The sequence below is a fragment of the Trachypithecus francoisi genome, unplaced genomic scaffold, assembly GCF_009764315.1.
Source record: "Trachypithecus francoisi isolate TF-2019V2 unplaced genomic scaffold, Tfra_2.0 Lachesis_group2, whole genome shotgun sequence".
Classification (NCBI taxonomy): domain Eukaryota; kingdom Metazoa; phylum Chordata; class Mammalia; order Primates; family Cercopithecidae; genus Trachypithecus; species Trachypithecus francoisi.
In genome coordinates, this window is record NW_022681465.1 from 75554014 (window position 1) to 75575008 (window position 20995).

Here is a 20995-nt window from a genome sequence, read left to right on the forward strand (position 1 = left end):
AAATCAGTCTTGGATTTTGAAAAAAAGAAATTAATTCTGGTTTCTATGCAGAGAATGGATTTGAAGAGGCATGGTGGTCAATAGGGCTCCAGGGAGCTAATCTATGAGGTTATTGTGGTAGTTCAGGTGAAAGAGGATGATAATTTGGACCAAGGTTCCAGAGGTAGAAATGGAGAAAAGTGGATAAACTTGAGATACAGCTAGCAGGTAAAATACGTGATATTACCTATTGTGGGTAAGTTATGAGAGCTGCCAATTATATGATTCTTAGGTTTCTGATTTGCATAAGAGAATATACATTGGTGCCTTACCTGAAATAGAAAATATTAGAAAATGCTTAGTTTTAGGAAGGAAAGGTGATGAATTAAGAGTTCCCCTCTGTAGATGTTGAATTTACGGTATCTTTAAGACATCCAAACAATGTAGATATATATGAATTTAGATATTCATGTCTAAATCTCAGTGGCGAAGTATGTGCTAAAGATTTAAATCTGTTATTAGTCTATGGGGGAATCACTAAAGCTATGCATGTGGGTGAGATTCTTCAGTAGGAGAGTACAGATCCAAAACTTGGGAAACAAACAGTGATTAATGTCCAAGCACTGGCAGGAGCCTGCCAAAAATAGAGGGCAACAGCCAGAAATTCGGAGCTAAACAAGAATATGAAGCCAAGGAAAGAACATACGTGCAGAAGGTCAACATTGCTGAAGGTTGCTGAGAGATCAAAGAAGATAAGGAAAAAAAAAGTTCACTAGATTTAGCAATAGGGATGTGAATGGCTTGAAAGTCAGATTTTCTTACAAGAATCAATGGAGAAATGCAGCTCCTAAATGTAGGTATTAATTCCTACATGACATTCTAGGCACTAGGACATTATGGTGGGAAAAAAAAGAAAGGAAGGATGGAAGAAAGGTGGAGGAGAGGAGAGTAAAGGAGAGGAAAAAAGAAAGAGAAAACAGATATTAATCAAATAATTATAATAATGGATTTATAATTAAGGGCTGAGACAAGTATTCTGAAGAAAGGGAACATAGTTTCAGGAGACCACTTACCATAAAGACTCCAACTGGGAAGGGTAAGGAAGGATTCGTAAGGAAATTACGCTTGAACCAAGATGAGGAACTGAATAGCATGTCAGTGAGGGAGGAGGATGAAAATAGAGGGAGTGACACTGGGGGTGTATTTATGAAAGAGGGAACCTTGGTTTCTTTGCTCATGTTGAGGCCCACCTAGAGAACCTGGACCTGGAGCCAAACTCCTGAGTTCATTGAATGAAACAAAATTTTTTGATCCGGATCTGACTATTCAGCCATCCCCAGAACCAAAAGGACCTCGTGAGCAAGGTAATTGTCAGGGCAGAACTGGAGGCTTAGCTCACTCTTCCTCCTCCTAGCTTATCAAGTAGAAGGTTTGATAAGGAAAGGTGGCTCATGTTAGAAGCAAAAATAAAGGTATAAAAAATTCCTAGGTTTTCTTATTCACAGTTGTTTTCATTTCCTTCTATTATCCCCATGCTATCTGGTGAAACTTGGCCCAGAACTCTCATGAACTTGGAGACCTATCCTTCCGATAAGGCTTTAGCTACTATGGTTTACATTGTGGTGATATTGTTTACTTATGCCTCTTTGCCCTTTGTAATTCTACATTTAGGCCAGGGAGGAGCAGCAAGGTATACCCTGTTTCCAAAAATAATCAATCAGTTTTCAAGTGGCACAGAGCCTTGCTCTTTCACTACAGGTTTGAAATTGCCAATGATCTTATGCAAGGAATCTGCTGTTCCAATCAGCCTCAGGTTGAAGCAGTGCTGAGACTCAGCTGCCCACACCTCCCAGCACAGGAGCAGCAATACTGCACAGTCTGTAAAGTGCTGAGGGCAAGAGGATCCTCTGAAGAGCTACTTGAGGAGTCCAGGTCTGGGAGGAAGGAAAAAAGTAACCGTGTAGCATCTCACATCTTTATGAAGCAGAACTTTTTCACATTGAAAGAATTAATAATGTTTCCCTGCCTGAAAGTGTCTTTACCTCACAGTGTTGGTTTTATTTATGATTGTCTTTCTCTTTCTGTGACTCCCCGCATTGGTCTTTCTGTCAATATTATTGGAGAGAAAGTATATGAAATAGGCTATGTGTTTCCTTTATCTAGCGGTGGAACATTTCCTATTTCTCAGTTTGAATAACAATTTTAATGGAACATTTCCTATTTCTCAGTTTGGATTATAATTTTAATTTCTAATCTAAGGGGATGTGTGTGCACATGCATGCATCCGCTCTGATGAGGATACTGCCTACGGTGTCCAAAAGATCTTAACTTTCTGAAGTCTATGGCTTCCACATACATTCATTCCACTGACACTTATGCTCCTTGTAATTTATTATTATGATCAGGAGTCTAGTGAAACCAAGACACAATTCTTACCTGAAGTTCTCACTAATTTCCATGAGATCTTTTTACTGATAATTTTATTTAAGGTTATTCGAAAGGTTAACTTTTTCCCTTTCTTTCACACATCATAAAAGCCCAGAAGAGAATAAAGGAGGCAGGATGGCAAAGAGCTTAGGGAATTAGCAGAGCCATTGCAGAGTTCCTGTTTGACCCACAGTGTCTAAACTTGTGTTTTATTTAGCCTCTCAGTGCTTAAGACATAGAATGGCTGTAGAGGCTATACTACCAATCTCAGGGTGCACCACCTTATCAGATCCCAGGACACTGAGCTGCTACGCACCTTTTTCGCAGGTGAGTGAGTTTGAAATGGGTGGTGTCCAGGAATTCCCCTGGCATGTGTATCTCGATGGCCCAGCAACAACAAAGCCTTTGGGGCAAGTTAGCTCAATGGATTCACCAATTCTATACAATCTCTGAAATGGTGTAATTGTCAGAATTTCCTGCACAACTGGCTTGATGCACTCTGTCCCTGCAAGACAGCAACATTTCATATGTGTTTAGTGGAGCAGAATAAACAACAAATTTAGGCAAATTTTATGCAACCAAAGAGGTGATTTTGATGAGATTTACTGCATTTGTTCAACTGTGGTGCCTCCTTTTGATCAGAAAACCTGGGGGATAAGAATCCCAGGCTTTCCCTCAGACCCTTCATTGAAAAATTCCCTTTAGTTTCATTATCTGAGGTTCCCTTGCTAAAGAACTGGCTCCAGACACATCCAACTTTTATGAACTCATTGGGCCCTTTTCCCTTCAAGGAACACTTTCTTTTCTCTTATCCTTAGTGGATTTCTCCAAATGCAAATTACCACGCTGTGAGTGATGCAGAGTGATGGGCATTCTAATTGACACTGGTCTCAACGCTGCTTCATGGTGCCTCAAAATAAGTCTTTGGAGTCCCACTCAACCCTTATTTGAATCTTGGTTTTTACTTTACTTTAGTACAGATATGTGCAGAGCCTAAAGCTTATTTGCTCTTTCTCAGCAAAGAATGTGAACATGTGCCAAGGAGTAGTGTCTTGGTGAAAACTGCATCTTACACAAAATCCCATCTTACACAAATTCCCATTTCTGATACATAAAGAGTGTAAATATCATCTTCTTGAGACTCAGCAATTTGCGTCAATTTGAACATTGGGCAAGGCAGATGTCTGTGGTCAGATACAGCTTGCCGACTTCCTGGATTTCTTTCGAAGTGCATACTTCGCAGTCCTGTGTGTGTGACAGTAATATGTAGGAGCAGGAACACTGAAATACGGAGATATCTGGAAATCCAGTTTTAGCAAATGAGCCCTCCTATTTATTTTCTGCTTCACAAAATCTTTCACCAGATAAAAATGAGTAAAATGTATTGATCTAAGGATGTGATTTTACTGTTTTTATATTGGGCACATTCATTCTGTAAAGTTGTCAAGCAAAATTGTTTGCCCAGTTCTCACGTTGGCATTCCACATCCCCTTGTCTCCAGGTCCCGTCTGGTAAGCATCTGAAGTACTGGTATCCAACAGTTTCAAAGCCAGTAAGGCATGAAATTTCAACATCTTCTCCAACCGAGTATAGTTTCTTTTCATTCTTAATTAAAGCAGAAACCAGAAATTATTAATGCTATGAATAACACTCTCTAACTCTTTAGGCTCACACTGAGCCTTTCTATCCTTCACTTCTGGATCTACTCAGTCACCGAGTCCTCTCAATTTAACAAACCTGCACGTTATGCACATGTACCCTAGAAATTAAAATATAATAATAATAATAATAACAATAATAATAATAGGTTCTCTCCTTCCCGTTGCCATCATTGTTTTTCTTCATGGTATTTATTGTTTCTTACGAGGGCAACTTTTTAACTGGTCATTCTTCTAATCTGTCTCCCTGAATTGATTAGGGCTTTGTTCATTTGTTTTTTTTAACTTGAAAACTTGCTCCCCTGCCAAGAATGGTGGCTCATGACTATAATCCCAACACTTTGAGAGGCTGAGGCAGGTGGATCACTGGAGTCTAGGAGTTTGAGACCAGCTGGGGCAACATGGCAAAACCCTGTCTCCACAAAAATACAAAAAAAGTGGCCAGAAGTGGTGGCATGTGCCTGTGGTCCCAGCTACTTGGGAGGCTGAACTGGGAGGATTGCTTGAGCCCAGAAGGTTGAGGCTGTGGTGAGCCATGATTGTTCCACTGTACTTCAGCATGGGCGACACAGTGAAATCCTGTCTCAAAACCAAAACCAAAAAACAAACAAACAACCCCCCCCTCAAAAAAAGAAGAAACCAAAAATCTTTATATATGGGATGTCCTTCTATTGCTAGAATAGAAAACCATATGCTCACCATGTAGTGACTATAAACTGAATAAATAATATATCTTATGTATAAAGCAAACATATGCAGTTGCTATTGTGACTGAGTGCAGATCATTTAAAATTGCTACTCGATTCCTAGTAACCCACTGGTCATTATATATTTTCCCAATTAATGGATTGTACAACTATTATCATGTTGCCGGGGGCGGTGGAGGGGGGGTAGTTCACTACAATTTTCAAGGTAAACTGAGTCTTATACTTCTTAGATCGGAATATTTATTTTAACTTACTTTACCCCCCTCACCTCCTGCCATTTCCTCCCATAAAACCTATGCTCCAGCAAAGCAAAACCCTGCCATTCTTTGAACATAAAATTCTTTTTCATGCCTCCATGTCTCCACGTGGCTGTTCCTTGTATCCTCAACACCTTCTCTCTTCCCCTCAAGACCCAGCTCAACTAGACCATCCTTTGCAAACACCTTCGATTTCCCTGGTTTCATGAGGTACAACGTCCTTTCAGTTCTGAGAGAAACTCATGCAAGGCTCTATTTTTATAGTGTTTATCACATTTATCAGCCCCAGCCCTGACCTTTTAGTGTCAACTCCACAACCAGATCTCTGTCTCATAGATCTTTACACGGGCCTGAATTCTTTGCTGAAAGAATACAAAACATTATCCTTCTTAAGGAGCTAGTAATGCAATACAATTTTCCTTTACTAAGAGGGATAAGAGTACCAAGAATTGACTAAGAGGCCGGGCGCGGTGGCTCAAGCCTGTAATCCCAGCACTTTGGGAGGCCGAGACGGGCGGATCACGAGGTCAGGAGATCGAGACCATCCTGGCTAACACGGTGAAACCCCGTCTCTACTAAAAAAATACAAAAAATTAGCCGGGCGAGATGGCGGGCGCCTGTAGTCCCAGCTACTTGGGAGGCTGAGGCGAGAGAATGGCGTAAACCCGGGAGGCGGAGCTTGCAGTGAGCTGAGATCCGGCCACTGCACTCCAGCCTGGCGACAGAGCGAGACTCCGTCTCAACAAAAAAAAAAAAAAAAAAAAAAAAAAAAAAGAATTGACTAAGCAGTTGTTCTCTGATAATTGAAGTTGGGAACTTGAGGACGGTGAAAACTTAATTGTCAGCTTATGTTGTTACTTGGTCATATGGTTAAACTTGTCTCCTAGAAGATTCTTAATTTTCTGGATACAAAACTACCATTCTACTGTTGGTTATTACTGATATGGCTTTGTTTCCAAGGGAAATGGACTAATGATTTGGATGTTTTATTCAAAGGCTGCACAGTTTTTTCTTGCATTTCTTCTGAAATAAATTATTGCCTTAAACTTTTGTTTGTATTTCTTGTTTTTTCAATGAATCTGTAACATATAAGTGTATGTTGCAATAATCAAAGTTAGGGAAGTACATTTGGTAGACTGACTAAACAAAAAACCTTGCCAAAAGTCCCTGTCACTTGCATACAGAGGTTGGACTTGTCTGTTACTCATTAAATAAATATACTTGTGTGCAATAACATCATTGCTCTAACCTGGAATTAGGCATATCTACCTCTATTTGAATCTATACAAGGGGCATTTTGCCACTAGAAATTCCAGAAGATGCTTATTAGGAAAAAATAAAATTTTATTACATTTGAGTAAAAACTATTCCCAGATACAGACCAGGCCTTTAGTAAAGAGCAAAATAAAATAAGAAATGAATTTATCCATGAAAATGGGAATCTATAATCTAACCTTATAAAATGAGTTAGAAGAATAATGCATCACTGCTGAAAGCCTTTGTGTGTTTTTAAAATGAGAATGTCAATAATTTTAATGGTCTTTGTATGCAACCGGAATAAATAGATTAAGTTATTTTGGTATCTGGATCTGCCAATATGTGATTTTAAGGATAATGTTCTAGGGCAGGGGCCAGCAAGCTTTTTCTATAAGTGGCCTGGATAGTCATATGTAGGCCATGTGGCGTCTGTTGAAATTACTCACCTCTGCCTTTATTGTATGAAAGTAGCCATAGACGATATGTAAACATATGAATATGGTTATGTTTCAATAAAAATAAAACTTTATTTTTTTAAGTGGCAGGTCAAATTTGGCCTTTGGGCCATAGACTGGTGGCTCTTGTTCAAAAGAATTGGTTCCCAAAGTGTGGCTCCTAAACCATCAGTGTCTGTATTACCTAGGAATGTATTAGCTATGGACATTTCTGTGCCCTTCCCAAAACCTTCTGGATCAGAAACTCAAGGAGTGAGACCCAGTGATCTGTGTTTTAACAGGTCTTTTGGCACACTGTTGAGTTTGAGAACCTTTTTTCTAGAGTAAAGACTAATTAAAATTACCTCCCTCTGAAATATTTCCTGCCCATAAACTTTAATGTATGATCCTTATGCATGGACAGAAAAATAAGTGAATATGGAAGATACATTAACCCAGACTATACTCCATGAATAAAACTATTTGCTGACCTTAGAGAATTGAGTGTTATTGATCTTTTATCATAAATGTGATACAGTTGGGAAAAGATTAATGTAATGATATTACTAAGTTTAAGAAAGGTAAAATGAAATAGGGAGCATGCCTTCTGTGATCAATTTTAAATATCATGTATCACCTGAACTATTTATGTCTAAGGCCATAGATCTGTTTGACAAAAAGTATTCAGCTTTTAAAAAGGTAATAGAAACATATTGTGGCTTAGTAAAGGTACGTGAAAATGGTTTTGACTGCGTAAGAACTCTACAGGTTTCTAACCTAATAAAACAATGCAGAATAAACACCTCCTGTGATTATAGCCAGTCTAGTGTGTTTCTCTAAACACTCCTTAGGTAAAGGTATCAGTTTGCTCAGACTCTGAAATAGCCAGATCTTACTTGCAAATTCTCACAAGTCATACAGTCCTATATTATATTGAAGTTCTATTATCTTTCCAAGAAACCCAAGCAATCTGCTATCCTTTAGTTTAACAACTGGCTATGAAGACATCTCTAGGAAATTCAAGGTGGAAGAGTGGCAAAGTGTTTCTAAATATTATTTTGTACTTTTAAAGTCAACAGGAGATTATTCGAATAGGAAAACAGTAACTCTAATTAAAAGACAATTTATACTTTTCGAGGTTATTAAAACTATAAATCAAAAATGAGGGTTAGGATGCTGACCCGGATAAATCCATTTTCTGGAGGAACTGGCTGAGGACACCCAGAATCTGCTTCTATCTCAGGAAGATTGACCTCTTTCATTTCTTCATCATCATTGATACATGGTTGTCCACTAAAAGGGAAACATAAATATGCGTGTATATGTATGTATGTACACACATTTACATGTGTGTATATGCTTATGTGTATACATATGTACACATTACATACATATATGTATTAAATAGAAAACATTACACACAGAAAAAGGCACAGCAGCAGACCCAATGGCTCATTAATATTCTGTGTTGGCATAGGTAAAGTTCTAATTATTTCTTTACTTAGCAGTAGACTAATAACCATTTGAACTCTCAATGTTATTGAGAGTTAGGGCAAAATGACCCATTCTTTTCCCTTACCCAGTCTTACTTGTTTTCCATGATTGAAAATGTGCAGTCTTCCTCTTGTCGCTTCTCCCCCTCACAGCGTTCCCTCCTCTTTCGGGGGCAGGATTATTGCATTCTCGGGTTTTCGATCTCTTGTAAGTAGCATCACAGGTACTCCAGGAAGACCAACAACCCCAGTGTCCATCTACTGCATCTGGAACAAAGGAAGACTCACCCCCATGGATCATGGTGCAGCTGAATTTTGGTTTTGAAGCAAGGCCAACCTGGTTTCCTCACTTTTTAGCTGAGTAACTTCCTTTGTGGAATATGATAGGGTTCTTCTGAGGATTAAAAGAAATTACCTGTGGAAGGGGCCTGGTACATTGCCTGATTTCCTTTTAGACATTGTTCCCATAAACTTAAATAAAATGGCAACAAATGGCAGCCATTATGAATTATTTTCAACTGTTAACAAACCTCTTTATTCTTTGCTTTGTAGACCTTTTAAAAATGTGCACTCATATATGTATAAACATGAACATCTTCTTAATAGGATGCATATTAAATCACCTTTTTTTATTATACTTTAAGTTCTAGGGTACATGTGCATAACGTGCGGGTTTGTTATATATGTATACTTATGCCATGTTGGTGTGCTGCACCCATCAACTCGTCAGCACCCATCAATTCAATTATATCATGTATAACTCCCCAATGCAATCCCTCCCTCCTCCCCCCTCCCCATGATAGGCTCCAGTGTGTGATGTTCCCCTTCCCGAGTCCAAGTGATCTCATTGTTCAGTTCCCACCTATGAGTGAGAACATGCAGTGTTTGGTTTTCTGTTCTTGTGATAGTTTGCTAAGAATGATGGTTTCCAGCTGCATCCATGTCCCTACAAAGGACTCAAACTCATCCTTTTATGGCTGCAAAATATTCCACGGTGTATATGTGCCACATTTTCTTAATCCAATCTGTCACAGATGGACATTTGGGTTGATTCCAAGTCTGTGCTATTGTGAATAGTGCCGCAATAAACATACATGTGCATGTGTCTTTATAGCAGCATGATTTATAATCCTTTGGGTATATACCCAGTAGTGGGATGGCTGGGTCATATGATACATCTAGTTCTAGATCCTTGAGGAATCGCCATACTGTTTTCCATAATGGTTGAACTAGTTTACAATCCCACCAACAGTGTAAAAGTGTTCCTATTTCTCCACATCCTCTCCAGCACCTGTTGTTACCTGACTTTTTAATGATTGCCATTCTAACTGGTGTGAGATGGTATCTCATTGTGGTTTTGATATGCATTTCTCTGATGGCCAGTGATGATGAGCATTTTTTCATGTGTCTGTTGGCTGTATGAATGTCTTCTTTTGAGAAATGTCTGTTCATATCCTTTGCCCACTTTTTGATGGGGTTGTTTGCTTTTTTCTTGTAAATTTGTTTGAGTTCTTTGTAGATTCTGGATATTAGCCCTTTGTCAGATGAGTAGATTGCAAAAATTTTCTCCCATTTTGTAGGTTGCCTGTTCACTCTGATGGTAGTTTCTTTTGCTGTGCAGAAGCTCTTTAGTTTAATCATATCCCATTTGTCAATTTTGGCTTTTGCTGCCATTGCTTTTGGTGTTTTAGACATGAAGTCCTTGCTCATGCCTATGTCCTGAATGGTCCTACCTAGGTTTTCTTCTAGGGTTTTTATGGTATTAGGTCTAACATTTAAGTCTCTAATCCATCTTGAATTAATTTTCGTATAAGGAGTAAGGAAAGGATCCAGTTTCAGCTTTCTACTTATGGCTAGCCAATTTTCCCAGCACCATTTATTAAATAGGGAGTCCTTTCCTCATTTCTTGTTTCTCTCAGGTTTGTCAAGGATCAGATGGCTGTAGATGTGTGGTATTATTTCTGAGGACTCTGTTCTGTTCCATTTGTCTGTATCTCTGTTTTGGTACCAGTACCATGCTGTTTTGGTTACTGTGGCCTTGTAGTATAGTTTGAAGTCAGGTAGCGTGATGCCTCCAGCTTTGTTCTTTTGACTTAGAATTGTCTTGGCAATGAGGGCTCTTTTTTGGTTCCATATGAACTTTAAAGCCGTTTTTTCCAGTTCTGTGAAGAAACTCATTGGTAGCTTGATGGGGATGGCATTGAATCTATAAATAACCTTGGACAGTATGGCCATTTTCACGGTATTGATTCTTCCTATCCATGAGCATGGTATGTTCTTCCATTTGTTAGTGTCCTCTTTGATTTCACTGAGCAGTGGTTTGTAGTTCTCCTTGAAGAGGTCCTTTACATCCCTTGTAAGCTGGATTCCTAGGTATTTTATTCTCTTTGAAGCAATTGTGAATGGAAGTTCATTCCTGATTTGGCTCTCTGTTTGTCTGTTACTGGTGTATAAGAATGCTTGTGATTTTTGCACATTAATTTTGTATCCTGAGACTTTGCTGAAGTTGCTTATCAGCTTAAGGAGATTTTGGGCTGAGACGATGGGGTTTTCTAAATATACAATCATGTCATCTGCAAACAGGGACAATTTGACTTCTTCTTTTCATAAGTGGATACCCTTGATTTCTTTCTCTTGCCTGATTGCCCTAGCCACTACTTCCAACACTATGTTGAATAGGAGTGGTGAGAGAGGACATCCCTGTCTTGTGCCAGTTTTCAAAGGGAATTTTTCCAGTTTTTGCCCATTCAGTATGATATTAGCTGTGGGTTTGTCATAAATAGCTCTTATTATTTTGAGGTATGTTCCATCAGTACCGAATTTATTGAGCGTTTTTAGCATGAAGGGCTGTTGAATTTTGTCAAAAGCCTTTTCTGCATCTATTGAGATAATCATGTCGTTCCTGTCTTTGGTTCTGTTTATATGCTGGATTACGTTTATTGATTTGCGAATGTTGAACCAGCCTTGCATCCCAGGGATGAAGCCCACTTGATCATGGTGGATAAGCTTTTTGATGTGCTGCTGAATCCGTTTTGCCAGTATTTTATTGAGGATTTTTGCATCAATGTTCATCAGGGATATTGGTCTAAAATTCTCTTTTTTTGTTGTGTCTCTGCCAGGCTTTGGTATCAGGATGATGTTGGCCTCATCAAATGAGTTAGGGAGGATTCCCTCTTTTTCAATTGATTGGAATAGGTTCATAAGGAATGGTACCAGCTCTCTTGTACCTCTGGTAGAATTCAGCTGTGAATCCATCTGGTCCTGGACTTTTTTTGGTGGTAGGCTATTAATTATTGCCTCAATTTCAGAGCCTGCTATTGGTCTATTCAGGGATTCAACTTCTTCCTGGTTTAGTCTTGGAAGAGTGTATGTGTCCAGGAAATTATCCATTTCTTCTAGATTTTCTAGTTGATTTGCATAGAGGTGTTTATAGTATTCTCTGATGGTAGTTTGTATTTCTGTGTGGGTCGGTGGTGATATCCCCTTTATCATTTTTTATTGCATCTATTTGATTCCTCTCTCTTTTCTTCTTTATTAGTCTTGCTAGCGGTCTGTCAGTTTTGTTGATCTTTTCAAAAAACAACTCCTGGATTCATTGATTTTTTGGAGGGTTTTTTGTGTCTCTATCTCCTTCAGTTCTGCTCTGATCTTAGTTATTTCTTGCCTTCTGCTAGCTTTTGAATGTGTTTGCTCTTGCTTCTCCAGTTCTTTTAATTGTGATGTTAGAGTGTCAATTTTAGATCTTTCCAGCTTTCTCTTGTGGGCATTTAGTGCTATAAATTTCCCTCTCCACACTGCTTTAAATATGTCCCAGAGATTCTGGTGTTGTATCTTTGTTCTCATTGGTTTCAAAGAACATCTTTATTTCTGCCTTCATTTCGTGATGTACCCAGTAGTCATTCAGGAGCAGGTTGTTCAGTTTCCATGTAGTTGAGCGGTTTTGATTGAGTTTCTTAGTCCTGAATTCTAGTTTGATTGCACTGTGGTCTGAGAGACAGTTTGTTATAATTTCTGTTCTTTTACATTTGCTAAGGAGTGCTTTCCTTCCAATTATGTGGTCAGTTTTGGAATAAGTGTGATGTGGTGCTGAGAAGAATGTATATTCTGTTGATTTGGGGTGGAGAGTTCTATAGATGTCTATTAGGTCTGCTTGCTGCAGAGATGAGTTCAATTCCTGGATATCCTTGTTAACTTTCTGTCTCGTTGATCTGTCTAATGTTGACAGTGGAGTGTTGAAGTCTCCCATTATTATTGTATGGGAGTCTAAGTCTCTTTGTAAGTCTCTAAGGACTTGCTTTATGAATCTGGGTGCTCCTGTATTGGGTGCATATATATTTAGGAGAGTTAACTCTTCCTGTTGAATTGATCCCTTTACCATTATGTAATGGCCTTCTTTGTCTCTTTTGTTCTTTGATGATTTAAAGTCTATTTTACCAGAGACTAGGCTTGCAACCCCTGCTTTTTTTTGTTCTCCATTTGCTTGGTAGATCTTCCTCCATCCCTTTATTTTGAGCCTATGTATGTCTCTGCATGTGAGATGGGTCTCCTGAATACAGCAGACTGAAGGGTCTTGACTCTTTATGCAGTTTGCCAGTCTGTGTCTTTTAATTGGAGCATTTAATCCATTAACATTTAAGGTTAATATTGTTATGTGTGAACTTGATCCTGTCATTATGATATTAACTGGTTTTTTTGCTCATTAGTTGATGCAGTTTCTTCCTAGCCTCGATGGTCTTTACATTTTGGCATGTTTTTGCAATGGCTGGTACCGTGTCCCTTTCCATGTTTAGGGCTTCCTTCAGGGTCTCTTGTAAGGCAGGCCTGGTGGTGACAAAATCTCTAAGCATTTGCTTATCTGTAAAGGATTTTATTTCTCCTTCACTGATGAAACTTAGTTTGGCTGGATATGAAATTCTGGGTTGAAAATTCTTTTCCTTAAGAAAGTTGAATATTGGCCCCACTCTCTTCTGGCTTGTAGAGTTTCTGCTGAGAGGTCTGCTGTTAGTCTGATGGGCTTCCCTTTGTGGGTAACCCGACCTTTCTCTCTGGCTGCCCTTAAGATTTTTTCCTTCATTTCAACTTTGGTGAATCTGGCAATTATGTGTCTTGGAGTTGCTCTTCTCGAGGAGTATCTTTGTGGTGTTCTCTGTATTTCCTGAATTTGAATGTTGGCCTGCCCTACTAGGTTGGGGAAGTTCTCCTGGATGATATCCTGAAGAGTGTTTTCCAACTTGGTTCCATTTTCCCCCTCACTTTCAGGCACCCCAATCAGACATAGATTTGGTCTTTTTACATAATCCCATACTTCTTGCAGGCTTTGTTCATTTCTTTTTCTTCTTTTTTCTTTTGGTTTCTCTTCTCACTTCATTTCATTCGTTTCATTCAGCGATCCTCAATCGCTGATCCTCTTTCTTCCAGTTGATCAAGTCGGTTACTGAAGCTTGTGGATTTGTCACGTATTTCTCGTGTCATGGTTTTCATCTCTGTCATTTCATTTATGACCTTCTCTGCATTAATTATTCTAGCTATGAATTCTTCCACTCTTTTTTTCAAGATTTTTAGTTTCTTTGCGCTGGGTACATAATTCCTCCTTTAGCTCTGAGAAGTTTGATGGACTGAAGCCTTCTTCTCTCATCTCGTCAAAGTCATTCTCTGACCAGCTTTGATTCGTTGCTGGCGATGAGCTGTGCTCCTTTGCAGGGGGAGATGCGCTCTTATTTTTTAAATTTCCAGCTTTTCTGCCCTGCTTCTTCGCCATTTTCATTGTTTTATCTGTCTCTGGTCTTTGATGATGGTGACGTATAGGTCCATCTGATGGGGTTTTGGTACAGGTGTTCTTCCTGTTTGATAGTTTTCCTTCTAATAGTCAGGACCCTCAGCTGTAGGTCTGTTGGAGATTGCTTGAGGTCCACTCCAGACCCTGTTTGCCTGGGTATCAGCAGCAGAGGTTGCAGAAGATAGAATATTGCTGAACAGCGAGTGTACCTGTCTGATTCTTACTTTGGGAGCTTCCTCTCAGGGGTGTACTCCACCCTGTGAGGTGTGGGGTGTCAGGCTGCCCCTAGTGGGGGATGTCTCCCAGTTAGGCTACTCATGGGTCAGGGACCCACTTGAGCAGGCAGTCTGTCCCTTCTCAGATCTCAACCTCCGTGTTGGGAGATCCACTGCTCTCTTCAAAGCTGTCAGACAGAGTCGTTCAGTTCTGCACAGGCCTCTGCTGCTTTCCCTGTTGTTTTTTTAGCTGCGCCCTGTCCCCAGAGGTGGAGTCTACAGAGACAGGCAGGTTTCCTTGAGCTGCTGTGAGCTCCACCCAGTTCGAGCTTCCCAGTGGCTTTGTTTACCTACTTAAGCCTCAGCAATGGCGGGCACCCCTCCCCCAGTCTCGCTGCTGCCTTGCGGTTAGATTGCAGACTGCTGTGCTAGCAATGAGGGAGGCTCCGTGGCAGTGGGACCCTCCCGGCCAGGTGTGGGTATAATCTCCTGGTGTGCCCGTTTGCTTAAAGCGCAGTATTGGGGTGGGAATTACCCGAATTTCCAGGTGTTGTGTGTCTCAGTTCCCCTGGCTAGGAAAAGGGATTCCCTTCCCCCTTGCGCTTCCCAGGTGAGGCGATGCCTCGCTCTGCTTCAGCTCTCGCTGGTCAGGCTGCAGCAGCTGACCAGCACCAATTGTCCGGCACTCCCCAGTGAGATGACCCCAGTACCTCAGTTGAAAATGCAGAAATCACCAGTCTTCTGTGTCGCTCGCGCCGGGAGTTGGAGACTGGAGCTGTTCCTATTCAGCCATCTTGCTCCGCCTCCCCTTAAATTACATTTTTAAAGGTAGTAGAATACATTCTTACTCCCATGCGTTACCCTGTTTCTAAGGAGGATTTGAGGTAACTATGAACATTACTTAATCCTGTATAAAAACTTTCGTTGTGGCTTAATTTATCTTTTATTACAAAGTCATCCTCCTTCTATATTACAATACATAAGAGGCTTATAATATCAGTATCATATATTTTATTTGATGTTATGTTTGATTTTTTATGTTATGAGCATTGTGCATGTACTCTTGATATACAAATACTTATATCATATATTCATATTCCTTAGATAGATACTGGTGTTATCCTCATTTTATGGATGAACAGATTGAGGCATAGGAAAACTAGGTAACTTTCCCAAAGTCACATAGTTGGTAGGTTACAGTTGAGATTCACACTTTTTGGAGGTTTATCTTCTCTCTGAGCCTGTATGAGGTGGAGGCTGCTGATAGAAGTTTTGTTTCTTTTTAATTGACTAATTTAGAATACTCTTTGGAGGGGAAAACGTATCTACCTCACAATAGATTCCTGATACTTACTGGATTTATAATCTGGAGATCGTCTCTCACAGTTCTCACCGTAGGTGCCGCTCTGACACACACACAGACATTCAGTGCCGGAGAGGGTGGGTCGGCCATTATTAGGGCATGGAGCACACTGGCAAGGATCGAACTTGGCTGCATACTCTTGGAAAGCTTTCCTGAGATTGTTCCGTTTTGTCACTGCACAAGGAATGTTTCTTACCAAGTCCACGATGGGGGCAAGCTAGGAGCAAATGGGAGAGAGGAAGTCCAGTCACATCCACTTTGGTAATAGGTTGCCATTACTGCCCAGTTCTCATGAGATGAGAGGGAAAGCCTGAAAATTCTACACTTCAAATGGATTACTGCAGAATATAGTATTGCCACCTGTTGAACCAGTAGGCAAAAGCCTTCTACCTGTGGACCGGTGTGATGTATATGGCATGTACCTTCCCTGCAATTTTACTGTGAAGGAAGTCACATGGGAGGTGTTGCTTACTTGGTTGTATGTCATGTTATTTATTAAGTATTCTATGCATGCATCAAAGCACTGAGATAGGTGACCAAGAGTTAGGCAACTCTTTACTGCTCTGCTGAAACCTCGTTAAATTTGACTTAAGCAACAAAAGATCTAGAGAGGATAAGAGAAGCTTTCCATGTTCTTTTTTTTCCAGGGACAGTTTTGGCTTTTGTTGGAGTTAGATGAGAAAATATGGAGGGGGAGAAAATGAAGAAATAAACTTGCCAGTAGGATGAATGGAAGAATTACAGTAACAAATAATGGGCTAATGATAAATCAGAGCTCATTTTATTAACATCGTAAAACCTCAGAGAAATGACCGTCTAGTGCAATATAACTTGCAAGTACCCGGAAGGGCAGTTGGATCTCATTTTTCTCCCATAAGTTGTAGAGCTCAATACATCTTCATGCTGCATGCAAATGATTCTATTTTCATAATGATTGAACTCTTTTATCTTCATTTAAATGAAATGAACATAATAACTTCTTTGGAGGCCTTTTAAAAATGTGGATATGTTTGGGGGAAAACAGGTTCTAAATAGCATATGGCTGATACGTGAGTAAAGCATTCCATAAATAATAAATATCATCTTTTAATGCAATTACAACAAATACAAAACTGGTAAATTCAATCAATAGTTATAGAAACAGGAAGTAAAATGGATCTAAAATCTCATTTATCTCACCGAGCTACAAATGAAGACTTAGGAGTGTTCATCAAATAAGGAGTTGCAAGAAGAACACAGAAACCAGATTTATTGTATACATGGAAAAATAAGTACTACTCAAGGTAAGTTTGAGCATTTTTATTCATTAAGTTCCATTTCCTGGTGTTTCATGCATGCTAGGAATTCTAAATACTGTACTGTTAATAGCAAAAGCAATAGACATGCAATTTAACATTTAACAAAAGGTACGTTGTGCATGAATACTAAAGAAAGGCATTTCTTCTATTGTCTGAGAAGAAAATGGAAAACAAATTGTGTGATGTGCAATTTGGGCCGCTAGAGAACTACTTTAGATCTCTTACCTGGAATAATTTTTACTCTTACCTCAAAGTCAATCACAGCAGGATTTTCCTTCACTGATTCTAACCAGTCAGAAAATGTCTTCTCCTCCAGACCAGAGCTCCCTTTCTCCCATGCCAAAGCTGCTGCATATTCACTCCTTCCACCTCGAATCAGGGATATGGATTTCTCTGCTCCCTGCAAAAATGAACCTGCAAGGTGTTCCAATAAAATGCCCATTTAATTTTAGTTAAAAAAAAAAAAAAACAGCCTATTTGTACAGAAGGCAGAAGTAGATGGTACAGTATGTAGCTCCATTAAGTAAGCTAAGTGAAAAAATAAGAGAACACTCCTCCTCCCTGTAGGGAGTTTAATAATAGAAATAATAATAACAGTACTAACAGCTACCATTTATTAAGCATCTGGTAGATGCCAGGCACTTTACACACATCTTATATAATTCTCATGACAATCCTGAGAAGTAGTTATTATTATAAACTTTGAAGCCAAAAGTAACTTGTCCTGGAACACATGGTTACTAAGAGACAGGACTAGGATGCAATTACAGCCCAGTCCTTGACTACTCTCTGCCCCTTACTCTTTAATGTCAACCCCCCGCTTCTGACTTTTTTTTTTTTTTTTTTTTTTTTTTTTTTTTTTTGAGACGGAGTCTCGCTCTGTCGCCCAGGCTGGAGTGCAGTGGCCGGATCTCAGCTCACTGCAAGCTCCGCCTCCCGGGTTTACGCCATTCTCTTGCTTCAGCCTCCCGAGTAGCTGGGACTACAGGCGCCCGCCACATCACCCAGCTAGTTTTTTTGCATTTTTTTTTTAAATAGAAACGGGGTTTCACCGTGTTAGCCAGGATGGTCTCGATCTCCTGACCTCGTGATCCACCCGTCTCGGCCTCCCAAAGTGCTGAGATTACAGGCTTGAGCCACCGCACCCGGCCCTGACTTATGTTACCTACGTTTTGGGTGCCCAGAATAAGTCACATGACTTCTGATAGCCAATCAATTGACTGTCACAGTGAAACTTCCAATTACAGGAAAAAAATGATAGAATGATTTTATATTTAAAGACAGAGGTGAAAGCACAACTAACACAGAAAAAAAATTAAGCATCAGGTTAAGAGTTGGCACAATGTTTCTTTAGACACAACGACATTTACTGTTAAAGTATATAGCACAATTCTTTTATACAAATTTCCATAACAATTTCCCCTACCCAAATGGTAACTTTAATTAACAGAGATAGAGATCGACTAATAAGGAATTGCAGTAAGAAATAGTAGCAAATAAAAATAAAACTAGTGATATGAGTGATAGTGGCATTAATTTGGTGTCTATCAGTAAGAATTAGCTATGCCCCCACTATTCAGAAATTCTATAGTAAGATAGTCTAGAATGATTAGAAAATGATGAAATTGTCTTCCTATGAAGAAAGTAGTATGGCTGCTTTTAAAGTGAAGTGCATAACAAAACACAGGTATAAGGAGTAACAAAATAAAGGTATACAATGAAAATTTTAGAGGTTTTCGTACTTATTTTTCATATAAAAGTAGAAGCGAAATTAGTGTTTGTCAATATATCATGTACAGACTGACAGTGGCTTTGTCATGTTATTTCGTATTTAGATTGATACCATATATTTCATAAACGGATTGACACTGGTAATGGTTATCTGTGAGGGCAATGGGATCCTGAAGAAAGAGTAAGTCTGTTTACTGTTCCATTGGTTTACTCTTACAAGTGAACAAGTGCCTTAAAAAGATTCCAGGAAGAAAATGCAGATTGAAGATAATGCCAATAATGCAAACAAAAGAAAAAAAAGCTAGTAAAAGACAGAATGAATATTTCTACTTACACAATCTTCTCAGAAGCCGCATCATAAGATGAACACCAAAGCTGGCCAAAAGCATGTCAAAAATTTCAAGAAACTTTTGTAATATATGGATTTATCAATGAACTTTTTTTTACTTCTTTCTTTCTTTCTTTTTTTTTTTTTTTGAGACAAAGTCTAGCTCTGTCTCCCAGGCTGGAGTATGGTGGAGTGACCTTAACTCACTGCAGCCTCTGCCTCCTGGGTTTAAGTGATTCTCCTGCCTCAGCCTCCTGAGTAGTTGGGATTACAGGTTCGCACAACCAGGCCTGGATAATTTTTGTATTTTTAGTAGAGACCATGTTGGCCAGGATGGTCTCGATCTCCTAACCTTGTGATTTGCCCACCTCAGCCTCCCAAATTGCTCAGATTACAGGCGTGACCCTCTGTGCCCAGCCTGAACTTTGTTTTTAAGTGTGTGCAGCCACCACTATGAGGAAGATAAAAATTCTGTTTGTTCCATATACGCTATTGAAAAAAAATTCCATTTTTTATATTTGCATATTTTAATGCACATTTTTGAATAATACCTTTTTACAATTCTTTAGTAAATATATATATAAGTGATATATCCTCAAAAAATTTTAATGATATAATTACAGACTTGAGAAGTTTGAAGTCCAATGATTTACTTGAACTAGTTCAGGGTTAGAAACAGGCAAATCTATGTTCTCGTGTGTGTTTTGCTCTTCAATGTGTCTGTGTCTTTGACTTTAGGCAAATTGTCATCAATAAATATTTGTTGAGAATCTTCTATATGTCAGGCCCAGATAAATATCAAATATCGTGTTAAGAACTCAGACTCTCAGTGAGTATATGGAATAGGTACATAAATATATTAGCAAGACTGTGGAGAAGTAAACAAGGATGGAAAAGAAGAAAGGAAGGAAGGTAGAAAGTGGCAGGGAGGGAGAGAGGGAGGGAAAATGGAAGAAAAGAAAGGAAATTAAAAAGACCAATAAAATAATTTTTGCTAAGTATTATTCAATGGTAAAAACAATGAACAATTAATGAGTTAGGAAAGTGAAATAATTCTGTCATCTTTGGCAATTAGGGAGGATGGCGCTCTGAAGGAAGACTGACATGTTCCTGGAAGGAAAGGTGATTCCTATTAGGGAGATCATGGCCCTAATATTAAGGAGACAATGGCCTTCTATGCCATGGGCACACCGTGGGCAAGGACCTGGAGTCAGGGCAGATGTGCCATGCTCTGGAGACAGCACATACAGTCATCAGTTTGAGTTGAAGTGGAAGGTCCGGGGACAGGGAAGAACAGCAGAACTGAGAGAATCTGGATGTAAAGTCAAGGAAATTAGACTTCATTCTTCAGGTTTAGAAACAATTACATTTCCTAGAAACAATGAAAGGTTTTGAGGTGGGGATTTAAAATGATTCAGGAATATCAGCAGTATTGTGTCATCTGGGTAGCAATGGGTAATTGAAAAACCGGTTTGGAGCCTATTGCAATAGTCTCTAACTTTGCAATGTCCTCTTGTTCCTACAGTCTGAAAACTGGGGTCCATATTTGATATTTTCTCACTTAAATTCCTCTACATTAACTCAGTTTCCTAAGTAGCCCTGATTCCAGTCTAGTATTTTCTTATATTTTAAGTAAACTTTTATACTGACGTATAATATTGACATAGAAATGTAAACAAATCATTAAGCATACAGCTCAATTAATTCGTAAAAAGTGAGCACACCCATATAATCACTGCCCACGCCTAGAAATAGAACTCTAGCAACACCCAAAAGCCTCCTTCATGCTTTTATCCAGTCATTATTCCATCCCCAAATGCAAACTCCAATTTTATTATTATTGCTATAGATTAGCTTTGCATATTTTTAACTTTATACATAAGATTATAAAACACGTACACTTTTGTGCGTGGTTTCTTTTGCTCAGTTTTATGTTTGTGACATTCATCTATCTTGTTTGCAGCAGTAGTGAATTCATATCGTAATTGGTTCATTTTACTCTTGATACACATATGAGTTGTATCCGATACATGAATAATGTGGCTTTTCTTATTTTTTGCTCCATGTTTGTG

At 39.2% G+C, this 20995-nt stretch overlaps 1 protein-coding gene across 1 annotated transcript in view; it reads right to left on the minus strand.

The window, feature by feature from the left end:
* The window catches only part of C6 (complement C6), a 78361-nt gene that overhangs the window by 8862 nt on the left and 48504 nt on the right, over positions 1-20995 (minus strand). The window contains 7 exon segments of the mRNA XM_033179456.1: positions 2723-2911; positions 3879-4011; positions 7901-8012; positions 8309-8369; positions 8372-8479; positions 15558-15783; positions 17112-17278. Coding sequence (XP_033035347.1) covers positions 2723-2911; positions 3879-4011; positions 7901-8012; positions 8309-8369; positions 8372-8479; positions 15558-15783; positions 17112-17278 — 996 coding nt within the window.